At 39.9% G+C, this 21,784-nt stretch overlaps 1 protein-coding gene across 2 annotated transcripts; it reads right to left on the minus strand.

Annotated features, from left to right (window-relative positions):
• Positions 1 to 352: 352 nt before the first annotated feature.
• Positions 353 to 21,709, minus strand: cyfip2 (cytoplasmic FMR1 interacting protein 2). Of its 2 annotated transcripts, none has more exons than XM_061835216.1 (30): positions 21,260 to 21,380; positions 15,909 to 16,058; positions 15,742 to 15,831; positions 14,801 to 14,878; positions 14,444 to 14,545; positions 14,121 to 14,302; positions 13,907 to 14,003; positions 13,330 to 13,458; positions 13,142 to 13,246; positions 12,976 to 13,064; positions 12,657 to 12,894; positions 12,129 to 12,281; positions 11,797 to 11,936; positions 11,556 to 11,703; positions 11,046 to 11,199; positions 10,261 to 10,417; positions 10,089 to 10,185; positions 9,926 to 10,002; positions 9,733 to 9,841; positions 9,513 to 9,632; positions 9,229 to 9,428; positions 9,066 to 9,153; positions 8,798 to 8,941; positions 8,614 to 8,704; positions 5,416 to 5,548; positions 3,579 to 3,652; positions 3,395 to 3,489; positions 3,071 to 3,309; positions 2,081 to 2,228; positions 353 to 1,972 (listed from the first exon to the last, which is right to left on the minus strand). In XM_061835216.1, the coding sequence occupies exons 2-30, from the start codon at positions 16,023 to 16,025 to the stop codon at positions 1,805 to 1,807; spliced, it is 3,762 nt and encodes a 1,253-aa protein (XP_061691200.1). In that variant the 5' UTR covers positions 16,026 to 16,058; positions 21,260 to 21,380; the 3' UTR covers positions 353 to 1,804. The 2 variants fall into 2 exon arrangements, with proteins under 2 accessions (XP_061691200.1, XP_061691201.1); XM_061835217.1 differs by having other exon boundaries at positions 354 to 1,972; positions 3,579 to 3,651; positions 5,418 to 5,548; positions 21,363 to 21,709.
• Positions 21,710 to 21,784: the final 75 nt, after the last annotated feature.

Consider the following 21,784-nt stretch of genomic DNA (forward strand, 5'->3'; position numbering starts at 1 on the left):
ACGAAAACACAACACACTGAGCATTTACATACCTCGTTAGAAATCGTATTTGTAGAGTGGTGTAATTTTAACTCACCAGTGTACTACTGTATTTTATAATTCTGAAATGGGAATTTGCAAAAGCAATGTACTGTAAATCAAACTGTACGTCTCTGATTTTCATATTATTATTGCAAACTAGACGTCACCACTAATGGCGAGCACAGGATCAAATATCATTCAGATATAAGATTCCTATTGGCCAAGAACAATTCAACTAACAGAGTGAAGGATGACACTTGAGTTAAACATGTTTTATTTCATGGAAATACAACATAATTTCAAATCCTATGCAGGACAATTGTTGTACATTTTTTAATCTTTTCTCCATTTGCAGTACTTCAAAACATGGTCACTTGTACAGTTACATAAACAAAGCCTTGTGTCACAAATGGAGCCGTTGATGACAATAAATTACATTTCCATGCTAAGGTTTCGCAATGATACTTTTGTGCCTTTGTTTTTACTGGATTAACCCGAAAATTAAAATCAGTTCAAAGTTGAATAAATATAAGAAAAGTAGATAAAAGAACATTTCTTGATTAAATTTGATGCAGAATAAAGATCATGGTAGGGGTGACTGCAGCATAAGTCATTTGTTATCGTTGTGAAAAAATAGGGGGGAGGGGAATTTAGCATATCTTGATAACACTGCTAAAGCAAAAGTCAAAATAATTAATACTATATTCAAGAAATGCTAAGTTAATTATATGTGAATTATTGTATGGTGTTTTTTTTTTAATTTTACTTCACACATCTACTGGACCAGCATCCTCCACACACTCCAAACAGGTTAATCTTGTACAACATCATGTTATCATACACCCAGATGTATTAACACACCTACAGTAGTTGTTTTAAACTCTTGAAAAAGCAACACATGTTCACTCATAACTTTGTTTTCTGTCTAAATTAGGATCATCATCACTGTATTCATGAACGGCATATAAAAAATTTCCCAACAGGCAAAATAAAGAAAGAGAAATGAGGTTTCCAGTCAGTAGCAGACCATAATACTAATGATGTTTAAATAAAATATTCATCGTAAAACAAGAACAATTACGACACCCAACAGTTCACATAGTTCAATGGTGAAATTTACATTGAAATTTGCATTGAATAAAAATGTGTTAAGAAAATCAAATGGGTTTGGTGGATGTGAGATAATTAAATGGAAATCAAACCAGCCAGGCAAAAATTAAAAATAATAAAAAAATGAGCAGATGAATAAACACAAAAAATAAAAAAATCATTAAATGTCTCATGATAGAAAGAAGATGTATCATAGACACACCACATAATTACACAAATGAGAACAAAAGCTATTGTGGGAAGTGATTTTGTTGTTGAACTCTTTTTTTGGATGATAAAATTTGAATTTATTTAATCGGGAAATAATTGTGTTTAACTTTATGTAGGACTCACAGTCTTTGAAGACCTGACTCAAATATGACTATTTTGGCATATGTGCAGGTAAAACGAGGGCGTGCATGAGTCTGATTGCAAGTCATGTGTAAATTAAAACAAACAAAACAAGATGTGAAAATATACTTCCACCACTAGTCTCTTTGACTTCACTTTTGTAAGCATTCACAAACATTTGAATGAGGAAAACAGTTTGAGATGATTTATCTTTAAATTTCTTTAACCAGTGTGAGAAGAAACGACAGTAACTCACAACTGTAAAAGACCCAAAATTGGCCAGAAATAGAATCACATCTGTGGGGAAGTTGTGTGTTTCAGTATGTGCTGTATGTGTATGTTTTCAACAAGTTGTAGCCAAGGATTGGTGTATTGGAGGCTGGAAACAGCGAACATGCTCGACAGTGGAACTGTCTGTCTCCACTGCCTTCATATACTTGTTGAGGATTGCAAAGATTTCATTGTTAAGGATCTGGTACTTCCTGATGCGGTCTGCCATCTTCTTTAGTGGCTGCGAAAAAGATAAGTTACATGTGAATTGCAGTTATTCAAGAACAAAACATTTTGATACTGAAAATGTGTTTGGTATCTAATATCTGGTCGAATACAGTATACTCACCACATTTTTGATGATCTCATCCTTGCCATCTTGTCTTTGAACTTTGAGCAGGTGGTAGCAGAAGTCAAAGAGATCGAAGCGTCGCTGCTGTCCCAATAGAACAATGACTGCACAGCCAGCCCAATTAAGACCATCCCCGAAGCACTGCCTAACGATCAAAGCACACAGATTATGCTACATTTCTTATTTATTGTGATTAATTGTAACTCTGAGTGTTGGGAGTAAAGCATAACAAAATTAACAAAATAATTATTTAAAGCAAGTTGAGGGGATACGAGGACATTCATTCATTCATTTCCCTCACTGGAGTCGCGGACATGCTGGAGACAATCCCAGCTGGCTGTAGGTGACTGGCAGGCTACACCCTTAACTGGTTATCAGCCAATCACAAAGCACATATAAATAGACAACTGCTTGTACTCACATTCACAACTATGGGCAATTTAGTCTTCAATTAAACTACCATGCATGCTTTTGGGATGTGGGATGAAACCCACAAAGTCATGGAGGGAACATACAAAAGCCACACAGGGTGAAGCCGGATGTAAACAGGGGTTCTCATACAATGCCAATCTACTTCCAAATAGTTGGTAGTGAATGATGTCACACTACAATAAATTTTGTCGTTCCCAACAAAATATGTTGGTCCTAATCTCAGAAATTGTCTGCAAAAGATAATCAGTTCAATATCAAGTCTAAAATACTGTAGTCTAATACAAGCATTAGCTGTTGAATGAGACCCCAATTGGAGTTTAAGGTAAAACTAAACACACAACAAAAAGAATACTTCACATTGAATATTTAAATGGAAGAGACACATTGTTTTAGAAATTGGCAGTTTATGGTATTAGTCAATGGCTCACCATATTAACAGGCTAGCTAACAGTATTAGCATCAAATAACAGGAGTTATTTGCGTTCACACACAAATATGGACAACGCATTTTTTTCCATAATTGCCCCGCTTTAACATAAGTCTGGCGTTACTCACTCTGCTGTGAACTCATGAGTGCCTACTGGAATGCAATACACAAACTGCATTGCACTCCAGAGGCGGTGGAACTCCATGCACTCATCCACGTGCATGACACCATTGGTGGGAGGAGGCCCGCGCCACACCCCGTCCTGCAGGAAGCTACGGATGCGCGTCAGGATGACCTCAAACATGGAAAGGCCGCAGCACAGACGCTCTTTGGTCAGTAAATCTCCCTCACGTGCAATGGCAATTTGCTAACAGAATGACAAGACAATAGCATGTTCATACAATCAACTTGAAAACTATAAAATAATGCTGGCGTGATTGGTGTAAACATACCTGAGGGGTTCCTAGCCTCTCAATCAGAGGCACAAGGTGGAGAGGTGCATACTTTGCTTCCAGCCTTTTCATCCTCACCTCTAGACGCTCTCCCTCTACATATAAACAATATTTTTCAATGTGATCTATTTATCAAAACTCAAACGAGCATCTATTCAATTTGATATTTTTTAATTAAATATACCCTTGATATATACTCTTGGCAGAATGTTTTGGAAAGGGGCAGCGTGAAGAAGGTCACACACTTCCTCCTGTGACTGGTATTAAAAAAAAAAATAGAAGATAAAATAATTGAATTCAATGTGTTGCATAAAGAAATCTTTCAAGAGCATGCAGATAGCCATGAATTGATGTTAATTTGGCATCCAAACGTCATACTTCCCTTTAATTTCAAAATATGTGCATGGTGTGTGAATTAGGAATCTACAACCAAGAATATAGTTCCCCTTCCACCTGTATTTTTGGTCACTAGTAAGAACAGTCAATTTTTAAAGACAAACTTAACGTTATCAGTCACTAACACTCTTGAATAAATAATGAAAATGAAAGAAAATGGAACTGGTGTTCTTTTGCATCTAAAAGAGCTTTGCTCTTGTTTGACGAGAAGGGCTTGTAAACAATCGATGTTTTAGTTCATTCCAATGGTGTTTGATGAGGTTGAGGTCAGAACTCTTAAGTTCTTCCATTACAAATGGTGGTTTGGAAGTTGCTTTGTACGCTAGGACATAGTCATACTGGAGCAGGAAATGGTCTTCCCTAAACTGTCCTCAAAAAGTTGGAATTTTCAAAACTGTCATTATATCTATTCATCCATTTTCTGAGATGCTTATCCTCACAAGGATCGCAGGAGTGCTGAAGCCTATCCCAGCTGTCATCGGGCAGGAGGCGGGGTACTCCCTGAACTGGTTGCCACCCAATCGCAGACCACAAAGAGACACACAACCGTCGCAGTCACACCTAGGGGAAATTTAGAGTCTCCAATTAATGCAATTAATTCATGCATGTTTTTGGGATGTGGGAGGAAACCCCTGCAAGCACGGGGAGAACATGCAAACTCCACACAGGTGGGGCTGGGTTTTGAACCCCAGTCCTAAAAACTGTGAGGCCAACGCTCTAACATGTTGCTCCACTGTGTCACTATTATAATATGATTAATATATTAATAAGATTAATTCTGAAGAATTTTATTGTATTTATTTGTATTTTAAGATCATATCAACGGCAATTGCTTCTTAAATAGGTGGTTGCATTTTGTAAAGGTGTATGGTATTAAATGAGTCAGGATGATGAACAATTTCTATTACATTATTGACAGGAAGAGCCATGCAACAATAAAAGCAGGACACATGCATCTATGTATGTAGAAACTAATATCTGCACAGACAGCCCATATATAACCAGGTTAGTGCGTGAATGAAAGCGGAGATGTGCTATACAAACAGGAAACATGCACACAGAATCAGAATAAACACACGGAAGCGCATAACCACAATAGCTACCCTCCAAAAACCTGGTACATGTTCCTCCTTGGATGACAAGCTCATTAGGATTCTTCTACAGGACCTTTACATTGTTTTATTAATTGCCTTATCTTTCGATTTTTAAAAATAAATGCCACACCATTTTTTCTAGGACTGATGGGATATAAAACTGTCATGCAAACAGAAATGGTCAGAGAAGAGAGAAACAGCACGGCAAACCAAAATGAGAGAAACAAAGGAAGAAATCATCTCAGTGTTATTTTGAGAGCAATGAACAAAACCTATGTCCTTACCACCTGTGGTTGATGCCAGCGTGTAATGAAAAATAGAATCATAGTTTCAAGATTAAACTCACTGTGGCACTTAGACTTGGGCCCTGAAAGACTCTGTCTGTGATAGCTGATTTAGAGGAAATCAACATCTTAAAGCGGACAGAAACTTCAGGCTCCCAGATTAACCACACAATACATTTGCAGTCCAGGCTGTGGGATCTTATTATAGCAGCTCAAGTTGTCATGTCAGCAGAAGCGTAGTGGTCTTACCAGAGCTTGCTCGATGAGCAGACAGAATAAGATGGCGTTCCCCACCTCCCTTAAGCTCTGGAAGACATCTGTCTTGAGCTCAGCGTACTCAATAATATCCTTGAGCTGATGGTGGAAGAACTCCAAGATTCCTGCAATAAAAGGGGTGTGGTAATCTTGACGTACTCTTTCCTTACAGCAAATCAGGGGTGATTAAATTATGGTAGTAAGAGTTCAAGATAGTAAATTGGGTCAGAACTTGTGGTACAGAACATTGGTAATTTAAGGATTACTAAAGCCTTCTCATAGGCCTACGGTATCTCCATCTGCCAAAAGTCTAATCTGAAGGTGCAGGTCTAGTCGGTATGCAAGGAGGCTATTCATGATAAAATGCAAAGAACTGCATATGGCTTCTTGCATCAGTAAATGGTTCTTGTCAGGGATGAGTTGGTTAGTATCAAAGAAAGAATCTAAATGAAGTAAAAAAGTTATCAGATGACTGATTTACGAAAGGTCAGCATGTGCAGAGACATGCACAAACTTGATTGCTCATGTGAACAGACAGTATGTGGAAGTTGATCTACAACCAGGGCACACCTAGGAACGTGTCTGCTAATTGGGCAAAACTGCCACTGGAGGTCAGCTTGGTGGAATATGCACAAACAGATTTTTCAAACCTGACCTGAATTCTAGTGGCTGATTTTACATTTTAAAGTAACATTTTTGAAGGACAGGCGCAAACAGCACTGCTGTGTGTAATGAAGTGCAGGTGATGGTGTGGAGCTTCTGAGTGCTCTTAGGGGTGTCAAAGTTGTTTCAGTTAAGGGGCCACATTCGCCTTAATTTGAAATCAAATGGATATTTGCAGCCTAATAAGCAAGAATTAATGACTATTCCAGATGTTACCCATTATTTTGGTGCAAATAATTTCAAGTTGATTCTGGAAATGGGGGCACGGTGGATCAGCTGGTAAAGCGTTGGCCTCAATGTCCTGCGGACAAAGGTTCGATCCCGGCCCCGCCTGTGTGGAGTTTGCATGTTCACCCTGTGCCTGCTTGGGTTTTCTTCGGGCACTCCGGTTTCCTCCCACATCCCAAAAACATGCAACATTAATTGGACACTCTAAATTGCCACTAGGTGTGATTGTGAGTGCGGATGTTTGTCTCCATGTGCTGTACGATTGACTGGAAACCAGTTCAGGGTGTACCCTGCCTCTTGCTCGATGACAGTTGGAATAGGCTCCAGCACTCTCCATGACCCTTGTGAGGATAAGCGGCAAAAGAAAATGGATGGATGGATTCTGGGAATATTCACATTATTGATTATTATCTCTGTGACTGGCTGGCAACCATTTCAGGATGTACCCCGCCTCTCACCCTGAGATACCTGGGATAGGCCCGAGCATGGCGCGACACTAGTGAGGATAAGCAGTGTAGAAAATGGATAGATGGATGATTATTATTTTGCTGTAAATCAAATGTGAAATCTGAAATTTCATCCCAAAAAATGAGCGAAATGTCAACAATATTATAAATCACTTTTTCATCTATACAAATGCAACTTATAGATCACAGTGAAGCTAAATACTCTATATCCCTTTCATTTAAAAACCTGTTCAGATCTCGAAATCATTTTAAATGTACATAAAATTGCCAAACTATCAGGAAATCTTAGCAACCTCAACTGACTTATCATACCATACAAACTAAAGTAGGAACTATTCAGAAAGATGGTACAGCTATCCCCTGCCTTCTAAATCTACAATTAAAAATCTTACATATTGTGGCGGTGCATGAAGAAAACACAAAAGGGTTCCATCAAGCCAACTGGTTTTGAACTGAAGATGTTTACTCACATTTTACACTCTCCAGTATCTTAAAATACAGTACTTCTACACTAGGCACTCGTTTTCACAGAAATAAATGTGGCGTCAGTGCGACCTCAAGCGGACAAAATTAGCAACAACAAGTCACTTTTATTGCACAATAAAAAAAATCTGTAAACGTGTTCTCAAAGATTTACTTTTTACAAAATCATCCCCACAGGCCGGATTGGAACCCCTGACAGGCCAGTTCAGGCCCACCTCTGATCTTGAACCCAGTGATAGAATCAGTCATGTCAAAACAGCCATCCATCTATTTTCCGTTCCTCTTATCCCCACTAGGATTGTGAGCGTCGTGGAGCCTATTCCAGCTAACTTTGAGTGAGAGGGAGTGTACATCTTGAAAAGGTACATATAACGAAAAACCTCATTTGCGCGTACATACAAACCCACGGCCAATTTAGTCTTCAATCAACCTACCATGTATGTTTTTTGGGATGTGTGAGAAAACCGGACTACATGGAGAAAACCTACACAGGCACAGGGGAACATCCAAACTCCACACAGTGAGGACAGGATTTCAACCCCAGTCCTCAAAACTATGAGGCAGATATGCTAACCACTCATCCACCAATGACAAAAACATTTAAGATATATACATTTAGTGGACACTGTTTGGGATCTCGGTCAATCGTTCTGTATAACGTGGGCTCAAAGGTCACATTGTAATGATGATGTTACTTAGTGGCCTTTTATATTTAATCCTGGAATTTTCACAACTTAAGAACACAGCTTCTTAAGTTTTACAGTCGCCTTGTTGATACTGTGTGCACTGTTTTGGGACAAGGAATTGAAACTTGACTTCTTTCTGCACCATAAAGAATTGCTGTTTTTCTGGTTACTCTCATGGTGGTCATTACGCTTATAATATCTTGATTTTTACATGAGCATTTGCTTGGTAAAATAAATGTCTGTAGGTGATCGATATTTATATTGATCTTATTATACCGAGTACTCCGATCCATTCATGTCACAATTTGTGTTCTCTGGTTGTCATCACGCTCTGTCTTTGCAGTCACTCGTAAACGTCTTTAGTGGTATGATATCCAAGCACGCCCCGAAAAAAAAAAAAAAAAAAACACTTGTGGAGTTTCTGAAGTCTAATGCATGATTGTAGTTTGACATTTTCCAGAACCAAAATTTGCTGAGTATTGTGCTTGAACACCAACTGTACCAATCTCAGATTCAATTTTTTTGGGAGGTTCCACTATATTATTTGATTAAAGTATTCCATATAAAGAACACAATAAAAACACATTCCCCGTTTACTGCATGGACTGAAAATTGGACCCTACAGACAAATAAGTTACGTTCACAGAGAGGGCAAACACTCACCTGGGGAGCCATACTCATGGCGAGGTAGGCGGCAAATTTTGGGCATGACTTCGATGAGTGTTTTTACATACTGCAGAATGGTGCCCTGTAACTAAGAGGACACAAAGATGAACCACACAGTTATGTTGAGATTCCATACAAAGCTGGAGGGGACATGTTAAGGAAGGAAAATGATAATGAATACCAAGCTCTTGACAATCTTAAGCAGCTCCTCCATCACAACAGCAATGCCTTGGTAACCAAGGAGACGACATATGGTCTTGAAGTGAGGCGGGCCAACAAAGTTCCTGTATGAGCTGTATATGTGAGAGTAGGCAATGTTCAGAGGCTAGGAAGGGGAAAAAAAAGAGAGAATCAGTGTCAGTCAGGAATTACATACAGTCCATTCCAACCGACCTAGTTGAACAAGTCTTTTGAAAATTTAATGTAATGAGTGTAAGACTGTGGCACACCTTGGACCCATACAGGTAGTAAGGCTGCACATTGGCTGGTTTGTCTCTCTGGGGTTCCTGGGTGAAGGGAATGGCTGTGCGTACAAATCTGAAAATAAAACGTGTTTAAAACAGTGAAACAACTCACCATTAAGAAAAGGTGTGTCTGCAAGCACAGACAGACCGATTTGTAGATCCGTTGTAGCAATAATTAGGGAGGAAGTCAAAATTGAGCTCCCAAAAGACATGTAGCGTAATTCGGCCATAGGGAGCCGAGACATTGTGATTGGCCTCACGGAACATGGCATCAAAGCTGTCCAAGGTCATGTGCTTGGAGAGAAGCCGGTGAGTGAGTCTATTGATTTCCAGAAGCCACTCCAACTCCTGGTAAGGTGTGATATAGTGTTGTGTTTAGAATCTGAATTAAAAGAAGGGATATTTTACTGGGCGATGGCATTTGATCTTTACCACGATGGAGGTCAGATCCTCGCTTTCAAAGCGGCTGATGGCATGGTCCAGAGATTTATACATGGCAGCAGAGATCCTCTGGGTGATAAGACGGTTGAGGTCAATGGAGCGACCTAAAAGCTGTGGGACGCAGAAGGAACTGAGTGAATACATAAATAGGTGAACTGCACAGTTATATATATATATATATATATATATATACAATGGCTGTTTTCAGTACCTGCACATGTCTCTGTTTAAGCAACGTCTCATACCGGTTTGAAGGAGGATATGGTATAATCACCCCATAGTTTTTACACTCTGCCCGGAAGCGTTTATCTAGCAGAACACTGGAAAAATGTCAAACAATTTAATGACTGCAAGATATTGTGTCAAAAACATCAAATGAATAAAGACCAATTCAAAGCTTCTACCTTCCAGCCATTGCTTTATAGTAGGCAAATATCTGATCAGCCAACTTATACACAAACTGGTCAAAGCAGAGATTTACCTACGAACAATGAGCAAACACATTTGCTTCAAGAAACGAACACAAAATTGAAAGGTATTTGAATTCAAGCAACTGTAAGCAATTACCTCCGCCTCAATTTCATCATAAAGGAACTGCTTCTTGAACTTCGTGAGAGCATAGTAGCCACTGTCATTGTACAAATCCAGTGGATACAGCACATACCTAGGAAAATGAGAAAAGCACTAAATACAAACCCATTTCCTCAAAACTAAAATTGACTTATCATGGAAGGCTCACTCCATCATAGAGGGTTCCTTGGTCTCCAGAATGTGGTCGGTGAGGATCCACGGCATGGACATCTCAATAGGGAACTGGATTCTGCGACCCATGGTCAGCTCAAGGAAGAACTCTCTAAACCAGAGCTGGGACAAGTCACAACACTGCTGCAGGGCCTCTGGACATTGAAAGGATATAAAGCTTTTGTTGTTTGTTTGTTCCAAATAAATACACAGTCCATACGCTAGTCATGTTTGATACCATAGTTTTTAGGGTATGCAATCCTATGTAAAAATGTATCAGCTTTGTAGCCATACAACTTGCTAGACGGAAGTATTGGGACACAGAGGCATTACACCAATGGAAACTTTCAAATAAAAAAAATATGGCCTTTTGAGATAGCCTCCATTCTTCTGGGAAGATTTTCTACAAGACATTGAGGCGTACCAGTGGGAATATTTTTCTACTGATACAGAAAAACCACACTGATGAGACAAGAGGACTTGGCTCTCAATCTCAGATTGAGCACATCTTTAAGTTGTTGAATATGGTTGAAGTCACAAACCATCCAGACAAGCCTTTATGGAGATGGAAAAGAAAACTGAACAGACAGTTGGCAACATATCCAGTTTGATTTGGTAAAATTAATCATTGAGATTCAGGGGGAACTAGGAAGCCTTAGTAACCTCTGATTGACTGATCAGGTGATGAAGGACAAGGACCCCAAGTGCCGTGGTCAGTTAGTAGTTGTTTTTTTTTTTTTTTTTACTATCTGCTACTACTGTACTATTGACTGTTCTCCTCACCACTGAAATTGAGCAAGTGTGTGAAGAAGAAGGATTGTTTGTGGAAGTCTTCTATGGCCACCACAATGGGTCCATCCAGACTGCTGCGAAGAGTCTTTTTAGAGCCACTCTTGTCTGCAATTAATGACTCCAGCATAGTACGCACCATGTACAGCTGCAGGGAAATACAAAGAGGGACCATGAAGAAGAAAGAAACCACAAAGAACTTACTAGACAGTTTAATGATAATGAATAGAAGAACTATTCTATAGCAAATACTCTATGGACACCATTGTAGAATGCAGCTCTATTCTATTGCTACAAGTTCAAGAGTTACAGTGCTATTAAGAAAGTCAAAACTATTAACTCTTAGAGGAATAATTTGTGTTGGATCTGATCTTATAGTACAGATGTACCATATAAAGTGGCCCATAGGTGTACAGTACTTCTTTGAGAGCAATTACTCAGCAAAGCATTTTTACTAATAGGACGTCGGTCCCCTTTGATGTTAATAAACTCAATGAAACTTACCTGTGTACTAGAAGGTCCAACAGCTCTCCGGGGTACCTTTATATCAAAACCACCTTTCGGGTCCTTCTCTCCCCTCAGACATGGGTCGTTTGGAGGTTCCCTCGCACCCTCCCAGTCACAAACCGTCTTTCGAATGGCTTGGAGAACACTGAATAAAAGGAAAATGGATGACAGAGACATACAAAACAACATTACCGTACATATGGGAGTTGGAACTTTTGATCACTTGATCTATGTGTACCTAATGAGGACATTCTTCTTCTTGCGCACCGCCTGGCGGAGGGGCTCCCTGAGGGTCATCTGGGCAAAGTCCTGCAGTGCTGCGTAGATAGTATTTCTAATAGCCTGATTAAACACAGACTCCATTCGCCCCATCAAGACCTGATAGGCACAAAACATTGGAATGAGTACTCAATTCTGGGCATCATAGTTGTATTCGAAAGAACATTTTAAACAGATGGCAACAACAACAAAAACTAAAAATGCTATATTTGTCAGAATCTGAGAGCATCCATATGTAAGCTATACAAAATGCCAAAAATACCAGAGAATACCCTTTCAGGTCTTTTGTACCTGAAGTCCTTTAATCATGGCAATCACTTCCACCAGAGCAAATTTCTCCTCACTGGTGTAATTATAACGTGTGGCTCGCTCATACTCCTCTGCCGTGCCTGGACAATCCTTATTACAAAATTTATCTGTCGGATGGACCAGCTTCCATGAGTACTGAAACAGACAGGAAGCTTTAATTAGTTTTATGGTGCCTTTCAGAATAAACATGCATTCATGAGTCACTTACAACACATCATGTAAGCCTACATAATTTAATGGCCTATCAGACAAGAAGTTTATTAAGAATGCACCTTTACGCAGAGAAATTCTCCATTTAAATTTGATCACAGGAGTGATGAAATACCTTCTTGTGTGCTTAAATAAGGGAACAATATCTGATCCAAGAAGTCCATATCTTTGATTTGAGTATTATCATCTTTGTAAAAATAGACTCTTGTATTGGATCACATTTTGCAGGTGTACCTACTGCAATGTGACCTGTGAGTGTACTCACAAAGATTCCTCGCCCATTTAAAAAGTAGTACTCACAACTTCCATGACATGCGTACTCCACTTGGACAACAACTGCAGACCCCTTAGTGAAAGGTCAAAAAGCTCTCTGTATTCCTCATCTGATTTCTGGCTGTCTAGGCCCGAGCCTGTCACCACTTCGCTGTTGCTATAGCGTGCGAGCTCCGAGATAAATCGAATGTGGTCCTCTCTGATCTGCACCATCTGCTCACACAGGTTGTACTGTGGTGAAATGCTGCTCTGGGTGCACGTCCACCTGTGTATACAGGGGAGAGTAGGGAGGGTTCATATGGTTCAAGGATGGGAAGCTGTTAATCTGCAGGTGATGGGTTCTTACTTGGACTTGTTTTCTTCGTAGTGAGCACTTGTCTCAATGTAGCGGGACAACTCTATCTGCATGTCTCCAAACAGTGGCACTACCTGAAGCTTAAAATGCAGGAAAGAAAGCCCTGTTATGTACTTGATTTTTGGAATAGGGTATATTGAAAAGGTCACAGCCTTACTTTGAAAAATTTGTCAATCTTGCTAAGGTTGATCCTCTTTTTGGCATCTAGTTTGTAGATGTTACTCACATTCCCATCCATCAGGTACAGACCAAACCCCATCACCTGATACATTGACATAAATGTTCTTTTAAAGCAGAAAAAGATGAGCTAACTACAGTACGTTAGAAAATATTAAATGTGGGTACCTTGAGAAGCATGTGCTTTTCACTTGGTGTCAAATACATCTTGTTCTCATAATAATCTACACAAATGTTGACAATATCCGCCAAAAGTTCCTCATAACCTGGAATCACTTCCAGTTGTTGATGCAGGCACTACAAAAATACAGAAAAGTCAAGGATTTTAATGGCCACTTACAGCTAAATGTGCAGCTATTTCTTATGATAATAACAAGAATATTTTTTTTTCCAAGAGCCATCACCACCCTGAACTCTCATCTTTCCTCAAGCCGTGCAACTAATGCAAAGGCACGTTGATTTTAATATCTTGAGCAATACTTTTTATGCATTTCATTTTACACCTGTATTTTTATTTATTGGTATTTATTTTTATTCTTATATTTGTTTATGTTATTTATTTTGCTTTTATCTATGGACAGACGCAGGAGGAGAGCCTCTCCAATTTCAATAATATATATATAAATGTCATTCATTCATTCTATAATAAAAATGGTTCTTCACACATTAGGTACAAGCTAAACATTTGGAAGGGATAATCAATGGTAGATGAACTAAACAAATTAACTGGTGAAAATAATCAAACCTGAGTGATCCTGTTGTGGTTGGCTAAGAACATTGAAAGATTCTGAGACTCTTGGATGGACTGAGGGTCAGCCATCTTCCTCAAGAACTGAGCAGCCCTGGAGACAAAGACAGGCTGACACATTAACGATGTTACTTTTTGGAAAAGCAAATTCAGCTATGGGAAATATTACATGGCGTAGTGACAAAGTTTGCATTTATGCACGGCACAGTACCTTTTGTAAGCAGAATGATCGTTTTTTACACTACACTTCATGTTTTTCAGTTCGTCCAATACAGCAAACATGTTGATAAATTTGCCCAAAGTGAGCAAATAGGCCTCTGAAACAAAATCTTTTCTCCTCTCAGCATGACAGAGACGCTTCACTTCACTGCAGAAACGTTCTATAGCTTTCCGCTATTGACAAAAAAGATATTAAAACTCATAACAATCATTTGTTCTTACGATAAGCAATGAATACACTTAAAAATATACAGAAGCCTTATGGCGTTTATGCCCTTACATCTCCTCAAACTATAGCTTTAAAATATATCTTACTTGGAAGTACATAAACTTCATGAGCTTGGTGACTTCAGGCTCCAACACCTCCACTGTTTTCTCATAGATCTCAACTCTGTTGGGTTGCTCATTGCATTTCACCTAACAAACACATGAGGGCAGTATTACATGTCTTGGTTCAATAAACTCTAAATACAGGATGCCTTACATATTCTCTTTCTGTTTTGACATTTTCTGTAGGTTTTTTTTTTAATGTCTCTCTAAGTTTGCTTCCCCACCCATGGAAAGAGGAACTTGCGGGTTGAACATGACGATAAACAGACACCAGACTTTATTTTACATTACTGTGAAGCCCAAATCCACGAATTAACATTTATTTGTACGTCTGAATCTTACCTGCGGAATAGCTCTAGAGCAACTTCTCCAAGTATATAGCATCACGGCATACTCATGGCCTTCCTCCAGCATTTCATTCTGCACAAAATGAAAAAGTAACGCTTTAATTCAACAAATTGAAGATTCTGTTCCTACTGCCAAAAGTGGCTGTCATTTTAAACTCCAATATCATAATACTAATAAAACAAATGTGTAAACATCAGTATGCAGTTTACTGATTACAGGATCAAGTATGATTACTTCCTAGCTTCACTAGAGCTTCAAAGTACAATACCAGATATATTTAAATAACAGAATGCAACATATAAGATTAAAAAAAAGAATATTTTTTTTCAAATTGGAAGAACATTTGAGGAATTGTTTTTTTTTTTTTTTTGCCATTACATTCAATAAGAAAGTCAGTTGCATGGACCATTTTGAACGTATTGCTTCGCCATTAGCTCTGTGCAGGTACTTGTTAAGCTGAAACGTGTTCAACGCATTGCAAATGCATTCCTCTCTGAAGAGTAACATGTTCCATAATGAATGGCCACTTTGTTAATATTTCAGCAGAGAAACATTTTGCCCATTCAGAAATAGGTGAGACACATTTCTCCATTCCTCTGGCTCGAGTATCCTCAAATAGATTGGCTTGTACCTAAAGTGGACTTCTGAATGAAATAGGGTTGAGTAAACCACAGCTTCCTGTATTTTTAAATCAAGTCACACCAGTAACCTGACAACAGCATTAACACAGAAGGCTGAGTGGAACTTCACCTAGATGAATCACCAGTGTGTGACCATATGCGTTTGATGATATCAAATTGAATGTCAATGTACAGAGGGTGCACATCATCTTTGCCATAATTAGTGGATGGAGGAAGAAACAACTAAATGTGAATACTATTTATGATGGAAGGCCAGTAGTATTGAACCATCTAAAAACCGAAAACAGGGCTCACCATGCTGGAGTGGACTGTAGCTTGCTCAATGTAACGAGCGATGCCAGTCACAAATGCATTCCTATCTTCAAAGTTGGTGTCAAAATTGGCCTGCAGAAGAAGCAAGTGATTGGTGATACATTGACACTCGAGTAGTTGGACGGGTGACAGAGTGGGTGGGTTTGTACCTGGTACATAATGGAGGAGGGAGGGGGTTCAATGCATGGCTGCTGGTCTGGGAGGGGCAGCTCCTCCAGTAGGTCCACATTGGACAGGGCATCCTCAAGGGTCACGTGGGTCGTCATGGTTACAAAGCCTCACTCATGCCACACTAAAGTCTGAAAGAAGACAGAAGGAGCGCATTGAATAAATGGCCATAAAAAAGCCCATGGATGAAGGATGGCACTGGAGGGACTTAAAGGAGACGTATATTCTGTCTATGTCTATGGCATGCTTTCATCAAAATACCCCAAGTAACAGCCAACCAATGCAGAGTATGGCTTTTGTTACCATGACAACTTGTAAGGCGCTAAGTGGTTGAATGAGGCAAGCCACTTCTACTTACGGAAGCAGAGCACAGAGTGTAGAAAGAGCGCCCGTGGAGACAACAAAAGTATTTTCACTCATGAAGGTGGTACTCATGCATTAGTTAAAATGAATTGACAGTGTGCCAATTTGTATAGGAAGCGGTAGATGCACATTTTTTTTTCATCTCAGATATCTGACGCCCCATTGACAACAAAGTCACACTTGGAGATCTTTACTGCATCAGTGCAAGATCTCTACAGTGTCGCCAATATCATGTAATTTTGTTAAACGGATCTCACTGAACCAACATCACCCCAGGGTTCCACAACAGACAGTGTATGTTATTTTGCATCATTTTATTACCTCTGCTGCCAGATTATGAGCATAAAATTCTCTTGAGTTATTCCATCTGTTCTTCATTTGTATAAAGCTAGTCAACTGGATTCCCAGCCTGGAACATCAAGTAAAAGAACATCACCTACATGCATATGCAGTATGCTTTATATAGTGTTACTTTATGTGTTAATTTGAATCATGTGTAAAAAGCCATCTAATGTCAATAAATTAATCGGAATTAAGATTTTAAATCCAAAGAAACAAGTCTACTGTAGGCACCATCATTTTCTCTTCACAACTCCTTTGTCTGAGTTGTATCCCCTGCAGCTGTATCATCTTGCTTTCTAAGACATTCAAACCAAGAGCAAACTTACACAGTAAGAAATCCCAATTATAAATGTGTAAAACAGCTGGACACTGGTCAACTGAAATTGATGTATGTGTACACATTGAACATTGTTTATGTAGCGTAGGCCCATATCATACACGAAGCGATATACGGTATATAACGTATGTGTGTCATTCATAGTCTTAATCAATGCAGGGCTTCTTTCGTTCTCCTCTTGAGAAAGTGCAGACCTTGCGTTCTCCTCACAATATTCAGCACTACTGTGGCAGTGTACAGCATGAAAGCACATCATGTTCATTTACGAATCTTTGAGGAAAGTGTGTTTACATCTGACCGGGCAGACAAAGTTGAAAGGGCCAATAATCAGCTTAATATGCACAGCCAGAAGCGAGAAGTGTAAAAAAGAAATCAGGCAGAATAAATTATTATGTGTGACCCCGACTGTGAGTTTCTACTTGTGCAATGGTACTCTGAAGTATTACTGTTGAATAGTGATTAATTTGTCACATCCACCCCACAGTTCTGAGGACCGGGGTTCAAATCTTGTGTGGAGTTTGGATGTTCTCCCCACGTATGGATTTTCTCCGGGAAACCCAGTTTCCTCCCACATCTCAAACACATGGGTGGTAGGTTGACTGAAGACTCGAAATTGCCCTTAGGTGTGAACACGTGGACAATTGGTTATTTATATGAGCCTTGCGATTGGCTGATAAACCAGTTCAGGGTGTACTCCGACTCTCACCCGAAGATAGCTGGGATAGGCTCCAGCACGCACGGTACATTGTGCAGTAGAAAAGTGTGGGCACCCCTGACTTAGAAGGAAAGCCAAGAGACAAGAGCTACCTCCTGCCCCTTTGCTGATGACATGTAGTCTGATTCAGGCATAAGCTGTCGGGTGAGGCGAGTCAGAAAGCCCATCAACTCGATACAGCCATTATTACTATGGCAGGAACAATGATACTACTTTGATTAGCAATATTTTGTGTTGACTATCTGTACCTCAGTTGGCAGAGGGCATCGTCCAGTGGCCGAAGGGTCAACCTTTCGAAACCTGGCTCAGATTGTCTGCTGGCAATTGTTTTGGCCACTGTGATGCTGTCGTTAAAGCGTTACATAAGTGCACTCCATTTACCATTATGAAAAAAAGAACAAAAAGAAAACAAAAATGTCTGTGGTGTCAGGAAAGACTGAGGTAAAATTCACGTACATTTAATACCACTGGCAAGCAGGCAACATAATGTTAAAGTAGCGGGTTACATAGCAAGCTAGTGCTGGCATTACTGTTTGTACACAAACATTAAGCTAGTGTTGTATTCAGTTCATTCACTTTTGGTAAACATTGGTTTGTGGGCAGTGGGACGGTGGTCAGCTGGTAAAGCGTTGGCCTCACAGTTCTGAGGACCTGGGTTTGATCCCAGCGCCGCCTGTGTGCAGTTTGCATATTCTCCCCATGCCTGCGTGGGTTTCCTCGAGGCACTCCAGTTTCCTCCCACATCTCCCAAAACATGCAACATTGATTGGCCACTCTAAATTGCCCCTAGGTGTGATTGTGAGTGCGACTGTTTCTCTCTATGTGCCCTGTGATTGGCTGGCAACCATTCTGAGTGTACCCCGCCTCCTGCCCGTTGACATCTGGGATAGGCTCCAGCACTCCCCGTGACCCTCGTGAGGATAAGCGGCAAAGAAAATGGATGGATGGTTTGTGGGCATGAATAACATTGACAACAGCAAGCAGGTAAGATGAGGCAATGCTGTAAGATGAAATCCTATTCCTCTACATCCAGATGCAGTGTCAGAGGGTTCTTGTTGATATGTTACAGTAAATTAAAACTATAAAAATGAAAAAATAAAAACATCCTAGACCTTTTATTTTCGGTCATAGTGCTATTGCAGAGCTAAATCATTGATTGAGGATTATGTCACACTAGGAGTTTCAGCGTTCCTGACACCGTATGTTGGGCCCAATCTTGGAAAGTCAGGGGGAATGGCAGATCCTGCCAATATTGGAGCCAAAATGCTGTAGTTTTATCCAGGCATTAAACATAAACGGTTTACAGATTATTTGATTGAGAAAAAAATGTACTGGAAGAGCGAGGACGTATTTGCCAGCTGCTTTGTAACCCATAAAAATACCTCTGGCATTTCTTACCTTGAGCCTTTTCATAGCCAAGCATTTACAGTAGATGAGCAAAAACATACACGTGACAATGACTCTGTAACTTCCGCAAACAATCGAAGCTAAACTTGGCTCCTCCCTGACATACAAATTATCTCAGTCTATATTTTTCACTTCAACATACGTCCTTGGCAAAAATTACAAATTGACTACTAGCAAGGGCTTTAGTGCCATCTAGTGCCACATTCAGACATTATATGATGATCACGAAAAAAACACAAATAGTAGAGTTTTTGCTGCGAATAGGTGAGACGTTCTTACAATTTAAAAAAATGCAAAAGGTGAATTTGTGATAAAGCGCACTGTAGATAGAAGAGGTTACTGTTACTATATAGTACAGTGAAGCCAGAGAGAATACCAGACATTGGGTGAGTATGCAGAGGTTCCCTGTAGTAGAATTTAGGGAAATTCTCCTAATAATAGCATCAGCCTATAAGCATGCATGAGGAAGTTATCCAAACACAAAAACAGCTAAAATAAATTATAAACTACAAGATAGCATGGGCAATGTGATAATAAACGCACTCGACACTTTAACCATTCTAATAAACATATTGTCAAATTAATATTTATTAATACAATGTTAAAACAATATTTTAACAACCAAGGAAGATTTCTTTTTTGTTTTAATGTTGCAGAGAACAGTGGCCAGTGTCTGTTTTCAAGCACTTGGCAAAGAGGCTTTCAGTCGAAAGTGTGTCAAGTGTAGGGTTGCATTACTCAATGAAGCGCCTACCCCGGGGTTGCATTTGTTACATTGATTCATCCTCACCAAACACAACTAGTACAGACCATTTCCAAACATGCTCCAGCAGTGTCTTTGCAATGTAGAGTATCGGACGTTGGCTAATATCACCTGACTCCATCAATGATGTGCTTTCATTTTTGACCAGCAACAATGGAGACCACACACTCATGGGAAAACAAGCTTAGGTCACACGACCAAGCTTGACAAGTCGAGGAGGGCTAGGGGGCAAAACTAATCACATTCATTACATTATGCGTGGCAGTAAATTCAATTAAACATTACTGACTGAAGAACTGTTGTGAGTAAATGTTTTTTTTTTCCACAACATAATCAATGTGTGGATTATCTCAAGAATTGATGGGGATGATGAAAAATACCAAACCAATACTAACATGTCCAGTTCAATTGATCAAAATCTATACACGCACCATGTGAAATAGCATAGTAAATAGAGACCTTGTCTGATTTACCATGAGATGCTTCTCTGTAAATTTTATTCTGTATTTTATATGGCGATATTAAAAAAATTTAAATATTACATACACATATCAGATAATGTTCTTTGATCGTAGTAGACTTTATACTAAAACAACAACAAATGTTACACTATTGACTTGCTTACATATTTTTTTCTCGTGAAGTTATTTAGAAGACTCTTGTGCTAGGTGTTATTCGATGCAGATGTAGCCAATGCAGTCATCAGAAAATGGAAAATTAATATATGCACTTTATTGTTGACTTTGATACTGAATGACGCTTTTGAGGAGAATTCAAGGTAGATATAGGAGAGAATTAATTTGGTGAAGCATGGGGTCAGCTACAAATCATGACATCATGGGCTTGGCTACATGGAGCGGAATTACACATTCACAAAACAGTCAGCCTGCAACCGTAAAGAATATGCACAGGACATATGCACGCCTGCAAGGCTATCGCGTGAGCTCACTGGAAACTGTGAAGCCGGCGACTAGTTTGTCATTTGAGCATCAGTCATAGGCCTGCAGGCGTGTCACCATTAGAGCAGTGCTGCTTCTCCAGTTTTGACACCTCGCTCACTCTCGCGTCCACGCTGAAACTACGTATTCAAATTCGGGAGTCGCTTGTCAAAACCTCGTAAATACCACGTAGTCCGTTTTTTTTTTCCCTTTCTCATCTCGGGAGGGGGAATCGCCTGGCCTCCATCACTCATCAGTGCACTTGCTAGGCTCTCCTTACCCCACCCATCTCATCTCCGATGGAAGCTAATGGGAATCCCGCGTGTGGGGATAATCACAGAGAACCGGTTCACTCAGACCGGAATCTGTCAGCAACGCCCAACGACCTTTGATGTGGTTCGCGTAAACGCTAATAAATATCAAGAATGAGCAGGAAGTGAGGCGCAAAAAAATGATCTCTCTCTTACTCGCTCGCTCTCTTTCTCCAGCCATCATCACTACACAGCTCACATCACCAGCGGGTGCACGTTCATCTACGAGGCTCCATCCTCCCCCAAGTCAGCCACATACCTGCAAATCTCATGTCCCTCCGACGATACGGAACTGCGACGGCGTTCCGACCTCTCGTCCGCCTTTAGCACGTCTTAAGAGTCGACTGATGCTCTAGTTTTGCCCCACTGTCACCCCAGCTCTAATCCACCCCACACAAAGAGCAGAAAATGGCTGCAAGTGCAGTTTCTTAAAGCGACAGTAACACTGGCGAGGACGAGCATGCTTGTCAAACGGGACTTTCTCGACGCTTCGTGTCGACGTGCATCTTCTCTGCCTCTTAACCACTAGCTCTTAATGTAACGGTTTAAAATACGTACGTTAGATATGTATTTTTAATACTGCAATTTCCACATGCCATAGTTGTAATACACTACAGAATGTTCCTCTGAAGCCAAGAGCCTTTGATCTTGAATAAAAGTTAAATAGACGTGAAGCTGCAT

The sequence above is a fragment of the Syngnathoides biaculeatus genome, chromosome 11 (genome assembly GCF_019802595.1).
Source record: "Syngnathoides biaculeatus isolate LvHL_M chromosome 11, ASM1980259v1, whole genome shotgun sequence".
Classification (NCBI taxonomy): Eukaryota; Metazoa; Chordata; class Actinopteri; order Syngnathiformes; family Syngnathidae; genus Syngnathoides; species Syngnathoides biaculeatus.

What these genes read in the sequence shown, in the direction of transcription:
- cyfip2 (XM_061835216.1), bottom strand. Translation starts at nt 16,025, where the DNA reads ATGACGACCCACGTGACCCTTGAGGATGCCCTGTCCAATGTGGACCTA. An exon ending in CTACAGTCCACTCCAGCATG is followed by an intron (nt 14,879 to 15,741) that starts GTGAGCCCTGTT and finishes CATTTTGTGCAG; the next exon opens with AATGAAATGCTGGAGGAAGG. An exon ending in ACACTTGCTCAATTTCAGTG is followed by an intron (nt 10,418 to 11,045) that starts GTGAGGAGAACA and finishes TTCAATGTCCAG; the next exon opens with AGGCCCTGCAGCAGTGTTGT.